The 15,756-nt window shown below is 36.3% G+C and overlaps 1 protein-coding gene and 1 non-coding gene across 3 annotated transcripts in view; both read left to right on the top strand.

Moving 5' to 3' along the window:
* PTPRN2 (protein tyrosine phosphatase receptor type N2) overlaps window positions 1-15,756 on the top strand; it is a 1,272,212-nt gene that overhangs the window by 536,483 nt on the left and 719,973 nt on the right. For both annotated transcript variants that reach the window (XM_077151559.1, XM_077151568.1), the window contains 2 exons: window positions 12,712-12,951; window positions 14,289-14,329. In XM_077151559.1, coding sequence (XP_077007674.1) covers window positions 12,712-12,951; window positions 14,289-14,329 — 281 coding nt within the window. The remainder of the gene's footprint in view (window positions 1-12,711; window positions 12,952-14,288; window positions 14,330-15,756) is intronic.
* On the top strand, window positions 8,800-8,932 carry LOC143653684 (small nucleolar RNA SNORA36 family). The gene has a single exon (XR_013161480.1). It is a non-coding gene; the product is annotated as a small nucleolar RNA SNORA36 family (small nucleolar RNA).

Raw genomic sequence — 15,756 nt, 5'->3', positions numbered from 1 at the left:
CTCCAGGTTCTGGCTTGCTGAACATCTCATGGGAAAGTCTGCTGGGTTCCAAGAATCTCCAAACATGCGTGTCTCTGTTCTCCACATGTCTTCATCTGTGTCAGCTCTGCTGTAAAGTTTCTGTCGGCTCTGTCTTTTCTCCAGGCTCTGTTTTCTCTCCAAAATGTGTCCTCTTTTAAACGATTCCAGTAAGCTAACCAAGAGCCACTTGGAATGGGTGGAGTCACACCTCCATCTAATCAAAAGTCGCACCCACAAGTGGACGCGCCGCTTCTCAAGTTTCAAATTTACAGTACTGAATAGGGGTGAAAAGAAATGGCTGCTCCCAGAAGATTGATTCAGGATTAAATGGCTTTTTGGGATACACAGTACTTTCAAACCAGCACAACTGGTCAATCAATTGGGTGGCCTTTATTGGAAATTAAAAAATATATAGGGCTTTTTTTTTTTTTTTTTTACCTTTTGGTTTAGTTTTTCAGTGCTGCCGGAAATGCAGTATACCAGGAATGGGTTGGTCTTTACAAAGGGAATTTATGAAGTTGCAAGTTTATAGTTCTAAGTCCATAAAATGTCCAGCTAGGGCATCCAAATAAAGATACCTTGACAGGTGCTGCTGGTCCTTTGGGTTCTGATTTCAAACAGCTTTCCCAGTGGTGTTTTCCTTCTGCATCTCCAGAGATCTCTGTCTGTGTCAGCTCTGAGGCTTCTTCAAATGATTCCCTCTTAAAAGACTTCAGTAAGCCACCCACCTTGAATGGGTGGAGATGTATCTCCATGGAAACCACCTAATCAAAAGATCCTACCCACAATTGGGTGGGTCACTTCTCAATGGAAACAACTGAATCAAAAATACCCCACCCTACAATATTAAATTAGAATTAATAAACATGGCTTTTCTGGGGTACCCAACATTCAAACTGGCACACCTTTTTGGAAGTTTGTATTTTGAAAGCTTAATTTAAAAAGGCATTTGTCATATTTGACTTTATAAGTTTTGGTAAATTTGTAAAATTTAATTTCCAGGGATAAAATATAGGCAGTAATTTACAAATAGATTATGTTGTAAAGAGTTTGGAAGTTATTTGGTTAAAATTCAAGAGATTTTTTTTTTTTTTGCCTTACAAATAATGTTATAAATGACATTTTGAAACATGTCAACCCAAATACTTATCTATTTTAGGAAAACAGATACATAAATTGAGAAGTATTGTCATTTAATATTCTTAGAATGTCTAATTTGTTAGTCTGTCCCATAAATTGTTTGCACAATACATTGGTCAAGTCTTTCTGACATCGAAAACATTTTGATTTCTGTTTGTATAAATGTGTTAACAACACCATAGTTCCTCTCGCCTCCTCTTAAAAAAAAAATGCACTTTTAATTTCCTGTCATTCCTTATAGTAACACCTGCTGCCAGACTCTGGACACAGTGGCTATTCAGTACACCCATTGGTGAAATGGGTGGCTGGATGTTGGATGGATGATGGACGGATGGATGGATGGATGCTCATTTCTGACTTTAATGACTGAGTTTCAAAAAAAAAATTGGTGAAGGAAAGATTCACAATGCATAATCTTAAATTGAATGTTGAGCAAATTGGGAGACAATAGTTGCATAAACAGCTAAGCATTCTAAAGGGCTTTCTAACTATGTATTCTTTGCTACTTTGTTGAAATTACAGTGAGTTGGAGCCAGAGCTTACTATAGAAATACAATTATTTCTATCTCAAATAAATTGGAAGGGATGAAAGACAGAGGAATTAATCATTGCCTCATTATCAAAATAGATACCATTTATTAAGCACTTGCTTTATTCCAGGCACTGGACCAGTAACTCACATTCATGTCTTACTTGTCCCCATTTTGCAGATAAGGAAACTGAGGTACAGTGAGATTAAGGAATTTGCCAAGATCATACACTGCAACATGTAGCTCGTGATTCATGTTGCGCTGACTCAAAAGTCTGTATTTGTGCTGCCATCCGTTCTCTGTATTGTGGCAGTAATATCTGGGATATAACATAATCCTCTTTCTTTAAGTTGCAGCAATGTGCTTCTCACTGGAAGGCAGAAAAGACTTCCTGTGACTCCAGCTCAGCAACTCTACAGACATAGCAGGATACGGATTGACATTTTGACTGATGAGAACTTTATATATGTAAAAGAGAGAGAGAGGACAATCTTGCAGATTCTATAATTAGTTGGCCTGAAAATCAAACAAGTAGTACTGCCCACAGCAATGGGATTCATAACTCACCACTGGTTGCTCCTGTGCTAATAGCTAAATGACTGTCCAAGCAAAGAAAAGACATCTGTTCTGGCACTGTAATCCTTGTTTTGCCACAGGGAGTTGAAGTGCTTTTTGTTCACTTTATCTCGGATTTCTCCCTTCCTGACCAAGCACAGAGCCCACTCTGTCAATTTCTAAACATGTTGTCTGCCAGTTCCTAAAACTCCTCCATTTCCCTCAACCTCTCTCTTTTTCTTACATCCATACAAATAGTCACGCTCTTCATATGGTTGAGAGTGGTGTTTATTATGACACAATTTATATTAGAATTATTTTTCATTCTCACTGTGATGAAAGAGAAGGCTTGTTGTGCCTGTAATATTCTGTAATGGACTTGGTAAACATGGGTTACTGTGGACCTTTTTTCTTACTGAAAATGCTTTCTAAGAGTAGGTGCTCAGCTTTTATGTTGATTTTACGAGGTAGGTGAGCACTGTTTTGGAAAGAGTAGGAAGCAGCATAAATATACCTCTTTACTTGTGTTGTACATTGCTTGTACGTAACAATGGCATCCATTTACTATTATAAATACAGACTCCATATGTCTTTCCCTTTAAATAATACGAGGAACTCCAACAGCATCTCCGAACGTATCCTTAGAGAGAAAGAGAATGAATTCTGTATTATTTTGTTGCTGCAAAGTGAAATGCTGGGAGGGCTTTACTTCCTTCCTTCTTTATCTTCTTTCTTTTGACCTTTTCCTGTCATTCTTTCTTCTCCCAGTGCTGAAGCTGCTCTGAGTTGAATGCCACCAGCCCCTACACACCCCATTTTTATAAGCAACCTCAGAGGGCTCAAATGAACATGAAAACATGTTTTGAAAGTGTCTGTTGATTAGTATGATGAAAAATTATTCATTTTCACCAGAAATCCTAAATATGAGGATATATTTTACCTTCTTTGTTGAGAACCTTGCAGAATTTTCACTCTTTCACCAAAATATTACAACCACCATTCCAGCCCCACTAAGACATGATACCTTGCATATATACACATGAGTTTTATTCCACATTTGTCTCCCAAAAGGGCCACTTTATTTTTTCTAGAAGATATGGGCAGTTTCGTCATCCTTTCACACCATTCAGATGGAATTCATGGGTTTTGTGGCTCACAATTAATATTTGTGTCCAACCAGAACTCCAGCTAGTGGGTTAAACAGCAAACCGCTCTGCTCCCTGGTAGCTCTGGAAGGCACACCAATGGCAGTGTTCAGTGGCTGTGCATTCTTGTAGGGTCTCCTTACTCCTGGACTAGGGTTTGGAGAATTTGTTTTACTCTTCTTGGCAGGGAAAATGGCTCCTTTGGCTTGGAGAGTATATTGCTCTATGAGACTTGGTATCATCAGAGCAGGTTCCTCCTGTTATTTATGAACATATCTGAAACACACTGGCCTTGGCCGTGCGGCATTCCCCAAGTCAGTGAAAGCAAGTGCTGCAGGAGAAAGCAAAGGGTTCCATCATGACATCATTCCCGCAGCCCTTCTGCCTCAGCTCACCTGAAAAACGAAATGGTAGAACAACCAAAACCTGGTGTTGAATTTGCAAATGTTCTGCAGAAAGTATTGTTTTCTTGAGAACTTTCATTTATTGCCCACTTTGACCTTCTTCCCTTACATGGGTCAAATTCAAATATAGGATCTGGCTCCCATTGTGAGTGTCGGCGGCTTGGGTATCTCCTCTGCGGAGACGGAGCCCAGCTTTCCATGCTGGGTGTGTTACGTTCCTTGCCACTCCCACTCAGAAAGATGGGAGATATTTGGGAACAACAGTGCCTAATGTAAAATGGCTCTTTTCTTCAGGTTTCGTTTTGGTTGTTATGCTGGGCTCTCCAGGTCATAGCTTTAGGGGGGTGTATTGTCTGTTCTTCTCAGACTTTTGCAGTAACAGATGCTTGAAGACTCAGGGTGTTGGAATTTGTTGGGGTTTGCCTGATGGATGAGGAGACGTTTTCAGAACTCCATCCAGAGTAATACCTGTGGCCATTTACTTTTCCCTGATATGGCTCTTCCCCCCTCATCCCCACCCTTTCCTTATTTCTGTTTTGTTTGAGATTGAGTGAGTTCTTCATTGCAGGCATTGAAGCTGTGGAAGTGGACTAGTGAGATAAGACTTTACTGAGATTATAAACACACGAGAAAAGGGTTTTTTTTTTTTTTTTTGATGGGAGTAGAATGAAATGAAAATGAAAATGAAAAGGTTATACTTTTCCTTGTTGTTCAGTGACTCAGTTATGGGGTTTGAGATAGTTCCTTCTTATTTTGAAAGCAGCAATGAACAGTACATTTTTCAAAACAGCTACATGTATGCATCTTTAATTCCGAAGTACATCTTTTATCTTTTCTATAAAACAACATGCACCTTATGTCAACCTAGAAAGAACAGGAATACTGATATTGTTTATGTGGGATTGTTCAAACCTTCAGCCTTATGACACTTTTAGAAAGGAATAACCATTCTGCATCAGGCAGGCTGTTCTGTATTTGTAGTTATGTTTTGTTTATAAGAGAGTAGAAAAAAAGTATTTTTTTCCAGTTAGCTGCTGGAAGTTATTTTTTTAAGGCATGCATTCGGTCAGTAAACATTTAGTAAGGCTGCTGTGTGTCAGCCTCTGTTGTAGGTTCTGGGGATGCTGAGATGAAAGGCTCATGTTTTAGTGAAGAGACAGAGGAAGCAGTTACAATGTAGTAGGCTGCATTTCCCTTATATGGGAAGCTAGAGCCTGTGTGGTAAAGAATACAGTGTCATCAATCTTATGACGAATATTTCAGGGGCTTTTAATATTGGCTACTGCAGAAGACTCAGCTATTCCCTATACAAGAACATTTAAGTGCTGGGGGACAGTTCCAATAGTTCTCAGGTAGATCAACTACATTATGTCACATCGTCATTGTACATATTTATTTTGAAGGGCATCATTTAACTCATCATACTAAGCTCCGTGTAATGATATATTTTAAAAACAACTATAATGTAGAATCTAAGAATTTTAAGTTCAGAAGGGTTCTTAATTATCCAGAAGTCTAAAGTAAAGATTGATGGAATACATCTTTCCGAAAGCAAACTAAAAGAATTATTGCAGACTCTTCCTTTGCAAGACAGAGAGAGGATAGCGGAGAAGGTAGGAGGACATGGCCCGAAATGCTCAGAAATGGAAATAAAACACATTAAAATGTCTCTGTGTAACAACAGAGCAAAATTCCCCCTGAAGAATTAACGTCAGTTCATAGGGAAAAGTGGCTCCTATTTTTTTTCCCCACTTAACTCAGAATACGCTCTAACTGCTTATCTTTAAAGAAATCTAGATAACTCAAAACACCATTCTTCTGTCATGCCTTGGACTATGAATAAAGCCTTTAATTGGCTCGTTAAGATTGTCCTGCTCTTTCAAAGCTGATTGAGAGATACAGTCCTTACTGTGGAGAGGCGAGTACAGTCACAGAATGAACTGGGGGTTTTTCACATGCAGCATGGTGATCTTTACAGTCAGTTACAAGTAAAGGTTTTACCCTAGATTTTGTGGCAAAATTGGTAAAGGTGTTTCTGAAGATTCTGGTTTTTTGTGGTCAGTGTTCCCTGGTTATTCTTGGCATATCCGCATGAAATAAACTTTGAAGTTTTTCTAGAGATCATATTCTTTTCATATGTTGTATGAAACATATGAAAGTGCAACACATTCTTTTCATATATTGTATATTAAATGTCAAGAGCTTATCTGCTCATACCTGCTGTTGCTGAAGTTTTTTTTTTTTTCCCAAGAGCTTTTTCTCACCTGCTAGTAGGGCAGACAGGATGTAAAGCTACCAGGAATTGTGTGCAACTCTAGCTTAATTCTGAAAGAAGAAGCCAGTAAAACATAACAAGCCTCAGCTACCTGATGTAAGAAGCAGAAAATATTCCCATCCAAACTACTTTAAAAGATTGCTGTGAAACCTAAGTAAGGTCCATGGAAATATTTTGTAAATTGTAAATCATCTTGCCAGTGTTCTTATGGAAGAAAGAGACATTTTGATGATAATTATATTACCTAAACCTTTCCCTAAATCCAGAGATTTCGACATTGAATACTCAGGAAAAGACAATCAGGTTTTCCCTTAAAGTTCAGGGATAAGACCCTGACAAACCTAGTTAGAATATGTTCTTTATTTATTATTATCAAGGTGAAATTTATATATAGTATAAAACACTGTATATATATATACTATATATAAATGAACAAATTGATGAATTTTGACACATGTACATGTGTAACTGACACCCCAATTATATAGAATACATTTCCATCATCTTGGAAGATTTTCTTTCTCCAGTTTCACTCAGTCACACAACCCCCCCCCCCCCCATAGACTTTTACTCAACGTTACCTTTTTAAGGTTCATCCATATTTTTGTATGTATGGGTAATTCATTCCTTTATATTGTTTTGGATGAATATACTACCATTTGCTTATCCATTCCCATGTTGATGAACATTTGGACTTTTTAGTGTTTCTTGTTTGTTTTATAATGGATAAAGTTGCAACATTCTTGTACACATCTTTTCTAGACATAGATTTACATTTCTTTGGGGTAAATACCTAAGAGAAGGATTGCTAGATAGTAATGTAGTATATATTTACCTTTATAAGTAATTTCCAAACTGTTTTCCAAAGAGTTATAAAGTAGTACTTTCTAACTAATAATCAATGACTGTTCCTTTTCCTTCAAAACCTCTCCAAATTTTGTTGTCATTTTTTTATATGTAATCATTCTGGTGAATATACACTGTGTTTCATGTGATTTAGGTTAGCCTTTCAATAATTACAAATGATATTGAGCATCTCTTCATGTGGTTATTGGCCATTTGTATATTTTCTTTTTTTTTTTTTTTAAAGGAAAGACAGAGAGAAGGAAGGAAGGATAGAAGGAAGGAAGGGAGGAAGAAAGGGAAACATCTTTTAAACATTTTCTTGTTTTATTGTATTTTGTTTCTCCGTTTTTGTTACATGGGCTGGGGCCGGGAATCGAACCGAGGTCCTCCGGCATAGCAGGCAAGCACTTTGCCCGCTGAGCCACCGCGGCCCGCCCTGTATATTTTCTTTTGTGAAGTATCTGTTTAAGACTTTTGCTCACTTTTGTTGGAATGTTTTTGTTTCTTATTATTATAGTAGGGATTTTGTATATTCTGTAGAAAAGTCTTTTATTTTCTTTTATATTAAAGCATTATGTGTTCTAAGAACGCTGTGATTATCTCAACAGGTGAAAGATATTTTCCTAAATTTGTTTTTGAAGGCTTCGAAGTTTTCGTCATTACTTATGTTCAAAATCCATATCAAATTAGTTTTTATATTTTGTGTGAGGTAGGGGATTGAGGATAATTGCTTTCCATATATTTTTTCATTTGTTCTATCACCTTTTTTTTTCTTTCTTTCAGAAACACTTTATCTTTCTCCAATGAAGTGCTTTGATGCCTTTACTGATAATAAATTGACTATATTTTTGGGTCTGTTTCTGGGCTCTGTGTTTTGTTGCATTAAACTGTTTCTCTAGAATTGTGCAAATAATACTTTGTCTTGATTACTATATCTTTATAAGAAGCTTAAAAATCAGTTAGCGCCTGCCCATGCAAAAAAAAAAAAATCAGTTAGCAAAAGTACTCCAATTTTGTTCTTTCTAAAGATAGTTATTGATATTGTGAGTAGTTTTCATTTCTCTATATATCTTGGAATGAACTTTTCAAATTATGCAAAAAAAAGGTCGGTTAGGATTTTAGCTGGTATTTTTAAAAAAATGTATAGATCAGTTCAGTGACAACTGACATCTTAATAATATTGAATTTTCTAAATAATATGGTATATATTTCCATTTATTTAGTTTCCCTCAACATACTGTACTTTTTAATATAGAATATTGTGTGGATTTTGATAAATTTAGTCTCAAGGATTTTTGTTTATTTGGTTTTGGTGCTATGATAAATGATAGTTTCAATGTCTCAACCAGATGTTCATTGTTACTCTAACAATGAAAAGAAATACAATTGTTTTATATATTGACCTTATAGCCTAAAAACCTACTAAATACACTTTTTAGTTCTAACGGTGTTGTTGGAAGAATCTTTAGGATTTCCTACATATGCAATCATGTTATCTGTGAATGAAGATAATTTAATTATTCCTTTTAAAAATCTTTAAACTTTTATTGCCCTAGTTAGGCCCACTAGTACAATGTTAAATGTAAAGAGGGGAAGTGAATATCTTGCTTTGCTCCTAATCTTACACACAACACGTTAAAATTTTCACTGTTTTTATGCTTACATTTCATCATAGTTTCTATTCCTAAATTGCTAATGTTCTTATTAATAGATTTTGAATTTTGTCAAAAATTTTTTGTATCTATTGATAGTCATATGGTTTTCTCATTGGTTCTATTAATGTTGTGAATTGCACCAATCAATTTTCAAATGGAAGCCAAACTTGTATTACTGTGTCTTAGGTCAATGATGTATTATTATTCCTTTTAATGTTATTGGATGCATTCCAAAGTGTTGAGTTCAGTTCAGAGCAGCTTCCCTGTTCTGTTAATTAAGTTTTGGGAGGTTGAAATGGGCTAGGATGAGTGGTTGTACAGAAAAGTACTGTTCTATTCATTTATATCCTGGCCTACGAAATGAAAAAAAAAAAATAGTAAAAATAAATATTATTGGATGAAATTAGCTAATGAACACACACAGATGCAGGTTTTTTTTTTCTATCTTTTTTTTTGGTGAATATTGGTTTATAATGTTCTTTTCCTGTAATGTCTTTGCTTTTCTTTGGTATTAGAATTAAGCTGGCTTCTCTCCTCTATTTTCCAAGTGAGCTTTGAAATATTGGTATTTTTTCTGTTAGTCACTTTTTAACCCACTTGGAAAATCTCTGTCTTTTAATTGGAACATTTACACAATTTATAATTAATGTAATTATTGATATGCTTGCTTATGTTTGTACCATCTTAGAATTTGTTTTTTATTTGTCCTTTCTTCTTATTGCCTTTTCTTTTTTATTAATTTTATATTTCTGGGCTCTGAGTCAATTTTTTAATTGTAATAATAATCTTGTGTTATATTTTGGTCATTGCTTCTAGGAATTGCAATGTGCATCCTTAGCTTTTCATAGTTTCCTTAGAGTTAATATTGTTCCACTTCATGTAAAATGTAAGACCCTTACCACGATATGTTTCATTATTCTCTGTCTTCTTGTGTAGTGTGGTCGTATAGTTTAGATCCACATTCGTTTTTAAAGCCCTAAAATAAAATGTCATTCATTTTTCTTCTCTAGAAATCAGTTGCCTTTTAGAGAAATTAAGAGGAGGTAAAATAAAATTGTCTTTTTTTATTTACTCACATATTTACTATTTTGGCTGTTTTTAACACTTCCTATAGATCTGATTTTTCAGCTGACATCATTGATCTTCAGTGTAGGTCTAATGACATCAAAAATTGAAGTTTTCTTTTTTCTTTCGTAATATGAGGATGTCTCTTTCACCCTCATGTTTGAAGGATATTTTCACTGGATTTAGATTACTTTTTTTTTCTTTTTTTAGCTCTTCAAATATGTCATTCTCCATTATTTATTTATTGTTGGCTAAAGCCAGCCATTATTCATATCATTTTATCATTTTTTTTCCTGTATGTAACATGCCTTTTACCTCTGGCTGCTTTTAAGGTATCTTCTTTATCTTGGTTTTCAGCAGTTTTACTATGAAAAGGCTATGTGTGGCTCTCTTTGTATTTACATTTTTGGGGGATTTACTGAGCATCTTGAGTTTCTAAATTAATGTTCTTCACCAAATTTGGGAAATTTGTATATTTTTAATGGTATTTTAAAAAATCTCATTCTTTTCTTCCCCCAGTTTTAGGGACCCCAGTTTTAGTATATCATGCTTGATGTCTTCTCACAGGTCATAGGTTCTGTTTAATACTTTTTGTTCTTTTTCACTCTGTTCTTCAGATTGAATAATTTCTAGTAATCTTTCTTCAACTTCACCAGCCCTTTCTTCTCCTTTCTCCAGTCTGCTGTTTAGTCTTCCCAGTGCTTTTTTTTTTTTGGCATGGGCAGGCGAGAGAACTCTACCTTCTGAGCTGCAGTGGCCTGCCATCCCAGTGTGCTTTTAATTTCAGATATTGTACTTTTCATTTCTAAAATTTACATTTGTTTCTTCTTAAAATTTCCATTTCTCTTCTGTATTTACTGTGTGTCACACATTATGTCCGTATTTATAATAGCTACTTTAACATACTTATCTCCTAATTCTAATATTGACTTTTATTTCTTGATTATGCATCACATTTTTCCACTTCTTCATATGTTTTCTTTTTTACTTCTTTATTTTATGCTGACTTTTGTATATAGTACTTTATAGGGAATCTACATTATGCCATTTTGCTAAAGTATACTTAGTTTTTTTTGTGCAGACCATTAAGTTCCTGGATGATTATGTTGTTTCTATCAGGCTGTTTTATACATTTTTTAGAGTTCATCTATTTTGGTGATTCTTTCTCTCAAGACATGGTCTTATACATTTTCAACTAGGTGCCAGAGGTGTTCGATAAGGTTTCTCTATGGTAGCTGGGCCAGAATGCCAATGTTTCCCACACTGTTTACCATCTGGTATCTCTCAGCCCCTAAACAGTGCTAAATCTTTGTTAAGCCTTAGATAGTCTCACCCTGCAGATGTACAGCTGTCCCTTTGCTGAGGATCCATAGTGAACCTCCTCACAGAATTAAGGGGCTCCCCTCTGCAAAGCTCCCTCTTCTCCAGAGTACTGTTACATGCAAGTCACTTCACCAGCCCCAAAGTCAGATCACTCCCTCCTCAATTCAGTGAGATTGTCATTCTCCTCCTTCCTGCAGTGTGCTCAGGTAGCTGCCCTCAGGCATGAAACCATATCAAACATAGGGTTTACCTCCTGTGTCTTCCTGTTCTGAGTAATCACAGTCTATCACAAACACTGCTTGTTTTTCAGTGTTGGGAAACAGCTGCCATATATATTTTGTCCAGTTTTATAGTTGTATGTCATGAGAGGGCAAGTCCGTTACTAATTAGTTCTTCCAGAAGATAGATTATGCTTTCAAATTCATTGAAGAAACTATGCCACTCTGAATAAAGGATAGACTGATGCCTTATGTAGTTAGAAAGTATTTTCTTCACCATTCTCCCAAAATTTGCACCTTTTGCCTCCAAAAGCCCTTCTAGATGCTCAGCCCCCAAGTCTTATGCACTCGTCATCTTCTTTGATGCTCTTTCAATGCCTCCAACTGCTTAGGATAAGTACGTAAGATAATGTACCTTAAGAGACAGAATCCCAACCCCACCATGGGATAAGATTGCTCTTGTATTTTTTTCTGGTTATAAAAGTGATACATCTTCATTGTAAGGTGAATAAATAAAATATAAATAAACCACATAGGAAGAAACTGCCACTGAGGCTAGGTTTATATTTGGAATGTAGCTAGAGATCTCCCAGGCCTTCAGCCCCCCAAATCTGTCTTTATCATCACTGTGGTCCCAGTGATTTTCTATATTGTCAGAATTTTTAAGAAGGCAGCAGATCTGGGGATGGAGTTGGTAGGAAGGGAAGGATTTGCAGAGTAGTATAGAAGGGATAGTTAGGAGTTTCAAACAGTGATGAAAGAGAATGAAAACACAGCACAGCACTGCTTATATTTTACACTTAACACTCTAAACCCATTACATTTTAGTTTATACTGATACCAACTTAACTTCAAAAGCCTACCCTACTCTGTGCCTAAATCCCTCCATCCTTCCCCATTACATTGTTCTTGTCACAAATTACATCTTTATTCGTTGTGTGCCCAGTAATAAGGGTTTGTGCTTATTTTTGTGCATTTGAATTTTAAGGCATACAGGAAGCAAAAAAATATTGTTGTGGGAAAAATGTTGGCTATCAATTTCCATAGTGTTAGTATATACCTAGCATGGGGTGCAAGCACAATGCTGACCCATCAGATCTAATACCTCTCTTTTTCTTAAGTCACATGGAAACAGCTTGTTATCATTCCTTTATAACATAAAGACTGTAGTGGAATTACTCAGTCTTTCTCTTTTCCTGGTTAAAAAAATCCAGTTCTTTAATTATTGCCCCAGAGTTCTTGCATTTTATCCTCTTAGACTAAAGAGTTTCTCCTTAATTGTCTATGTGTTTTGTACTTCTGTCTTAACTTTTTAAAAACACAAGACATGGTGATGGCCTGACTGTTACCTGCAATTCAAACTCAACAAATACAGATATTAATTATTGAGTGTCTTCCCATTGCCCGGCATTGATGGGAAGGTGCCCTCAAAAGTTTTGGGTCCACTTATTATATCCTCTTGCAGGTTGGCCTCATTTCTTTTGGATAGATCAATGTGTGATTATCTGTGTTTATTTGTGTGTGTGCACTCTAGAAGCATTTATTCAGCATCTCCTGAAGGACCTGCGAAAGCACCAGCTGAATGTGGACAACCTGAGTCCCCTGGAACTCGACGAGATGGCTAATATGATTGTAAATGTCTTGCATGGTGTGGACACTGAAGGAGGTGAGGAAAGTACTGGCAGAGAAGCTGAAGGAAAACCGAGAGAACAGACGGACATCTCCAAAGCCACCCTCTATGAAAATGACAAGAAAGGTGAAGACAGTGTGCAAGGTGAAACTTCCAGCTTCTTGGATCATTTACATTTGTAGTAGACATTTGCAGGGAGGGGCTGTAGCCTCAGATCTGTTGTGAGATCTGCAGGCTTACTGAAGCCTTAATGTATTCTTTCTGCTAGGGAGATGGGGATTTGTTTTAATGATTTTTATCTGTTTGAACTTTGCCTCTAAAAGCTTTCTTAACAGGCTAAGCCTACCAGAGCAATTATGTTGAAAGGCAAATTGCTCTCTGTAAGGAGGTGTAATTCCTGTGTGCTGAGGTTCAGATTTAGAAAAAAAAGTGCTAGTGAAAGAAAGTGTTTTTGTTTGGATTGTGCGCGTGCATATTGTCAAATATTTGAATAATAAAGTGAAAAGGGTTCATTCAAATGTCCGCTTGTTGTCCACAGCCACACTCTGAGCTGCTCATGGGAGAATACAGAGGCAGTGCCTCTTAGGCAGCTGGAAATGTCCGTTGGCAAAGGGCTGGACAGACAGGCACAATTCTTCTTTGAAGAGTCTCCTTCTTTCTGGCCTAATTACTTCTAAGAGTCTTTGGAACCAAAATAAAGCATCTAGCATAATGCCTTGCACTTAGTAGGCACACAAAATATGTGTTGAAAAAATGAATGAAAGATTAGTCCCTCTCTCCTCTGGATAGGGACAAAGGCTTGCTTAGAAGCTGGAAGCATGACTTGATTGAATGATATCATGGAGAAAAAGATATTGAAATTCTTCCATGACTCTGATTTATGTTAATTGGTCAATCAGCTGTTAAAAAGAATTGACACCTATATTGAGAGCTAGGAGGGACATAAAGGTCTCTGGGTTGTGGGTGCTTTCTCCAAAGAGCTGTTGTTCTGGCTTGAGGTGCATACAATATGTTATACACTATTGGGCATTGCACGCAGGGTATTTATTTAGAGAGAAATGACAACCCAAGAACATAAACCTAAGTAGATGAATTCCAAAGCCGTCTTAGCTGTGAGGTGGCTGGGTCAGATGCTTCATTTTACTTTTTCATAAGTATTAACTGCTGCTAGATACAATGGATTTTTCTTGCTGTGTATTAACCCCAAAGATCATACATAAAGCCATGGAACTGAGTAATATAATTTACGACTGACTTTGTGTCTGTCATTTACCTAGTGAACCCTCTTCTCCTTTATGAAGTTTATAGAATGCTATTATTATACTATAAACAGGATAGCTTTACTTTATAGTAGAAATTAGACCAAGGTCATTATGCTTAATCTTCTGTAAAGAATTCTCTGTGCTTATCCTTTTACATGCCGTGACACCTTGTGATGACAGCCTTGACAAGCATTTTGATAATGCTCATGTCTTTTACAGATAACAGAGTGCAAGAAGATGATGATAAAGTTTATGAAGAGGTAAGACGGAATGTCTCTGAATATTTGGTTTACATTAAACCTAGGGTGATGTTGGTAATCTTTTTCTTAATGGTTTGGAAACTTGTGAAATACAAAAGGTATTTTTTTCCACTGAAGTGCTGTAAGAAACCTTGAGAAAAAATACAAAGTGGGCATTCAAAATTGTATAAATTTAGCCACTAAAATATCTCATTTCAGTTCATATAGCCAATATTGAGCTATTATAGAAATTTGAAAAATATCATCAAATTACAGGGGAGAAAATTAATGTTTCTCAGAATTTCTATACCCAGGGATATCAAGTGATAGCACTGTATGTCCATTTTGCATACTGTATACCATCCTGTATATACCAATTTCTAAGGTTTATTTAATTCAGGGACATCCACAGCTGTTAGATCATTATAGATCTGTACTGTGCAACGTGTTGACCACTACCCACAAGTGTCTACTTAAGTTTAATTAAAGTAAATTAATTAAATATTCAGTTCCTTAATTTTACTAGCCATGCTTTAAGTGTTGCTTAGTGACATGTGTCTAGTGGCTAACATATTGAATAGTGTAGATTATAGAACATTTCCAGCATTCCAGAAGGCTCCATGAACAGCACTGGTCTAGAAGGCAATTTGTAAAAGAGGCTTCATATTAGTTAATATCCACTCACTAGGAGTTTGTTAGTTTCTCCTCTTTATGAACCTTTGGTTTTTTTTTTTTTTTTTTTTTTTTTTTTTTTTTTTGAGAGAGGGAGGAAGGGAAGGAAAGACAGAGAGAAGGAAGGAAGGATGGGAGGAAGAAAGGGAAACATCTTTAAACATTTTCTTGTTTTATTATACTTTGTTTGTTTGTTTGTTTTTTACATGGGCTGGGGCCGGGAATCGAACCGGGGTCCTCCGGCATGGCAGGCAAGCACTCTTGCCCGCTGAGCCACCGCGGCCCGCCGAACCTTTGGTTTTTAATGCAAATCTTCAAGATGCAGGAAATCAATTCCCAGACAATGACAATGACATTATGTGGTTCTGTGAAACTCTTGATTTTGTGGGATGGAAAATTAAAAAGAATTTTGCGATACTAATTCACTTGTAATATTATCTTAGTGTTTATGTTTCAATGTCTGTTAACAAGTAGTGGAAGAAGACATAAAAAAATTCTTGTTTTTAATGTTCACCAAAAATGGTGGGATATTCATTCTGAATTATGGAGAGAAAAGTGGGATTAAGAAACACACTTTCTAATTTAGGGAATAGAGGGGAAGGAGAAGAGTAGAAGCTGAGGACCAAGCCTTACCCCTAGGTTTCAGAATGTCCAGAGAATATGTTTCAGTTGCTTTCCTGACTCTGCCATTAGTTTGGTGAAGAACCCCTGGGGCTTTATACCTCCACGTTTTCTTTCTTGAAACATTAATTTTGATTCATTTCTCTGTTGCATGG

The sequence above is a fragment of the Tamandua tetradactyla genome, chromosome 1 (assembly GCF_023851605.1).
Source record: "Tamandua tetradactyla isolate mTamTet1 chromosome 1, mTamTet1.pri, whole genome shotgun sequence".
Lineage (NCBI taxonomy): Eukaryota > Metazoa > Chordata > Mammalia > Pilosa > Myrmecophagidae > Tamandua > Tamandua tetradactyla.
Note: the sequence above shows the minus strand (reverse complement) of the source record. Positions and strands in the feature narration are given on the sequence as shown.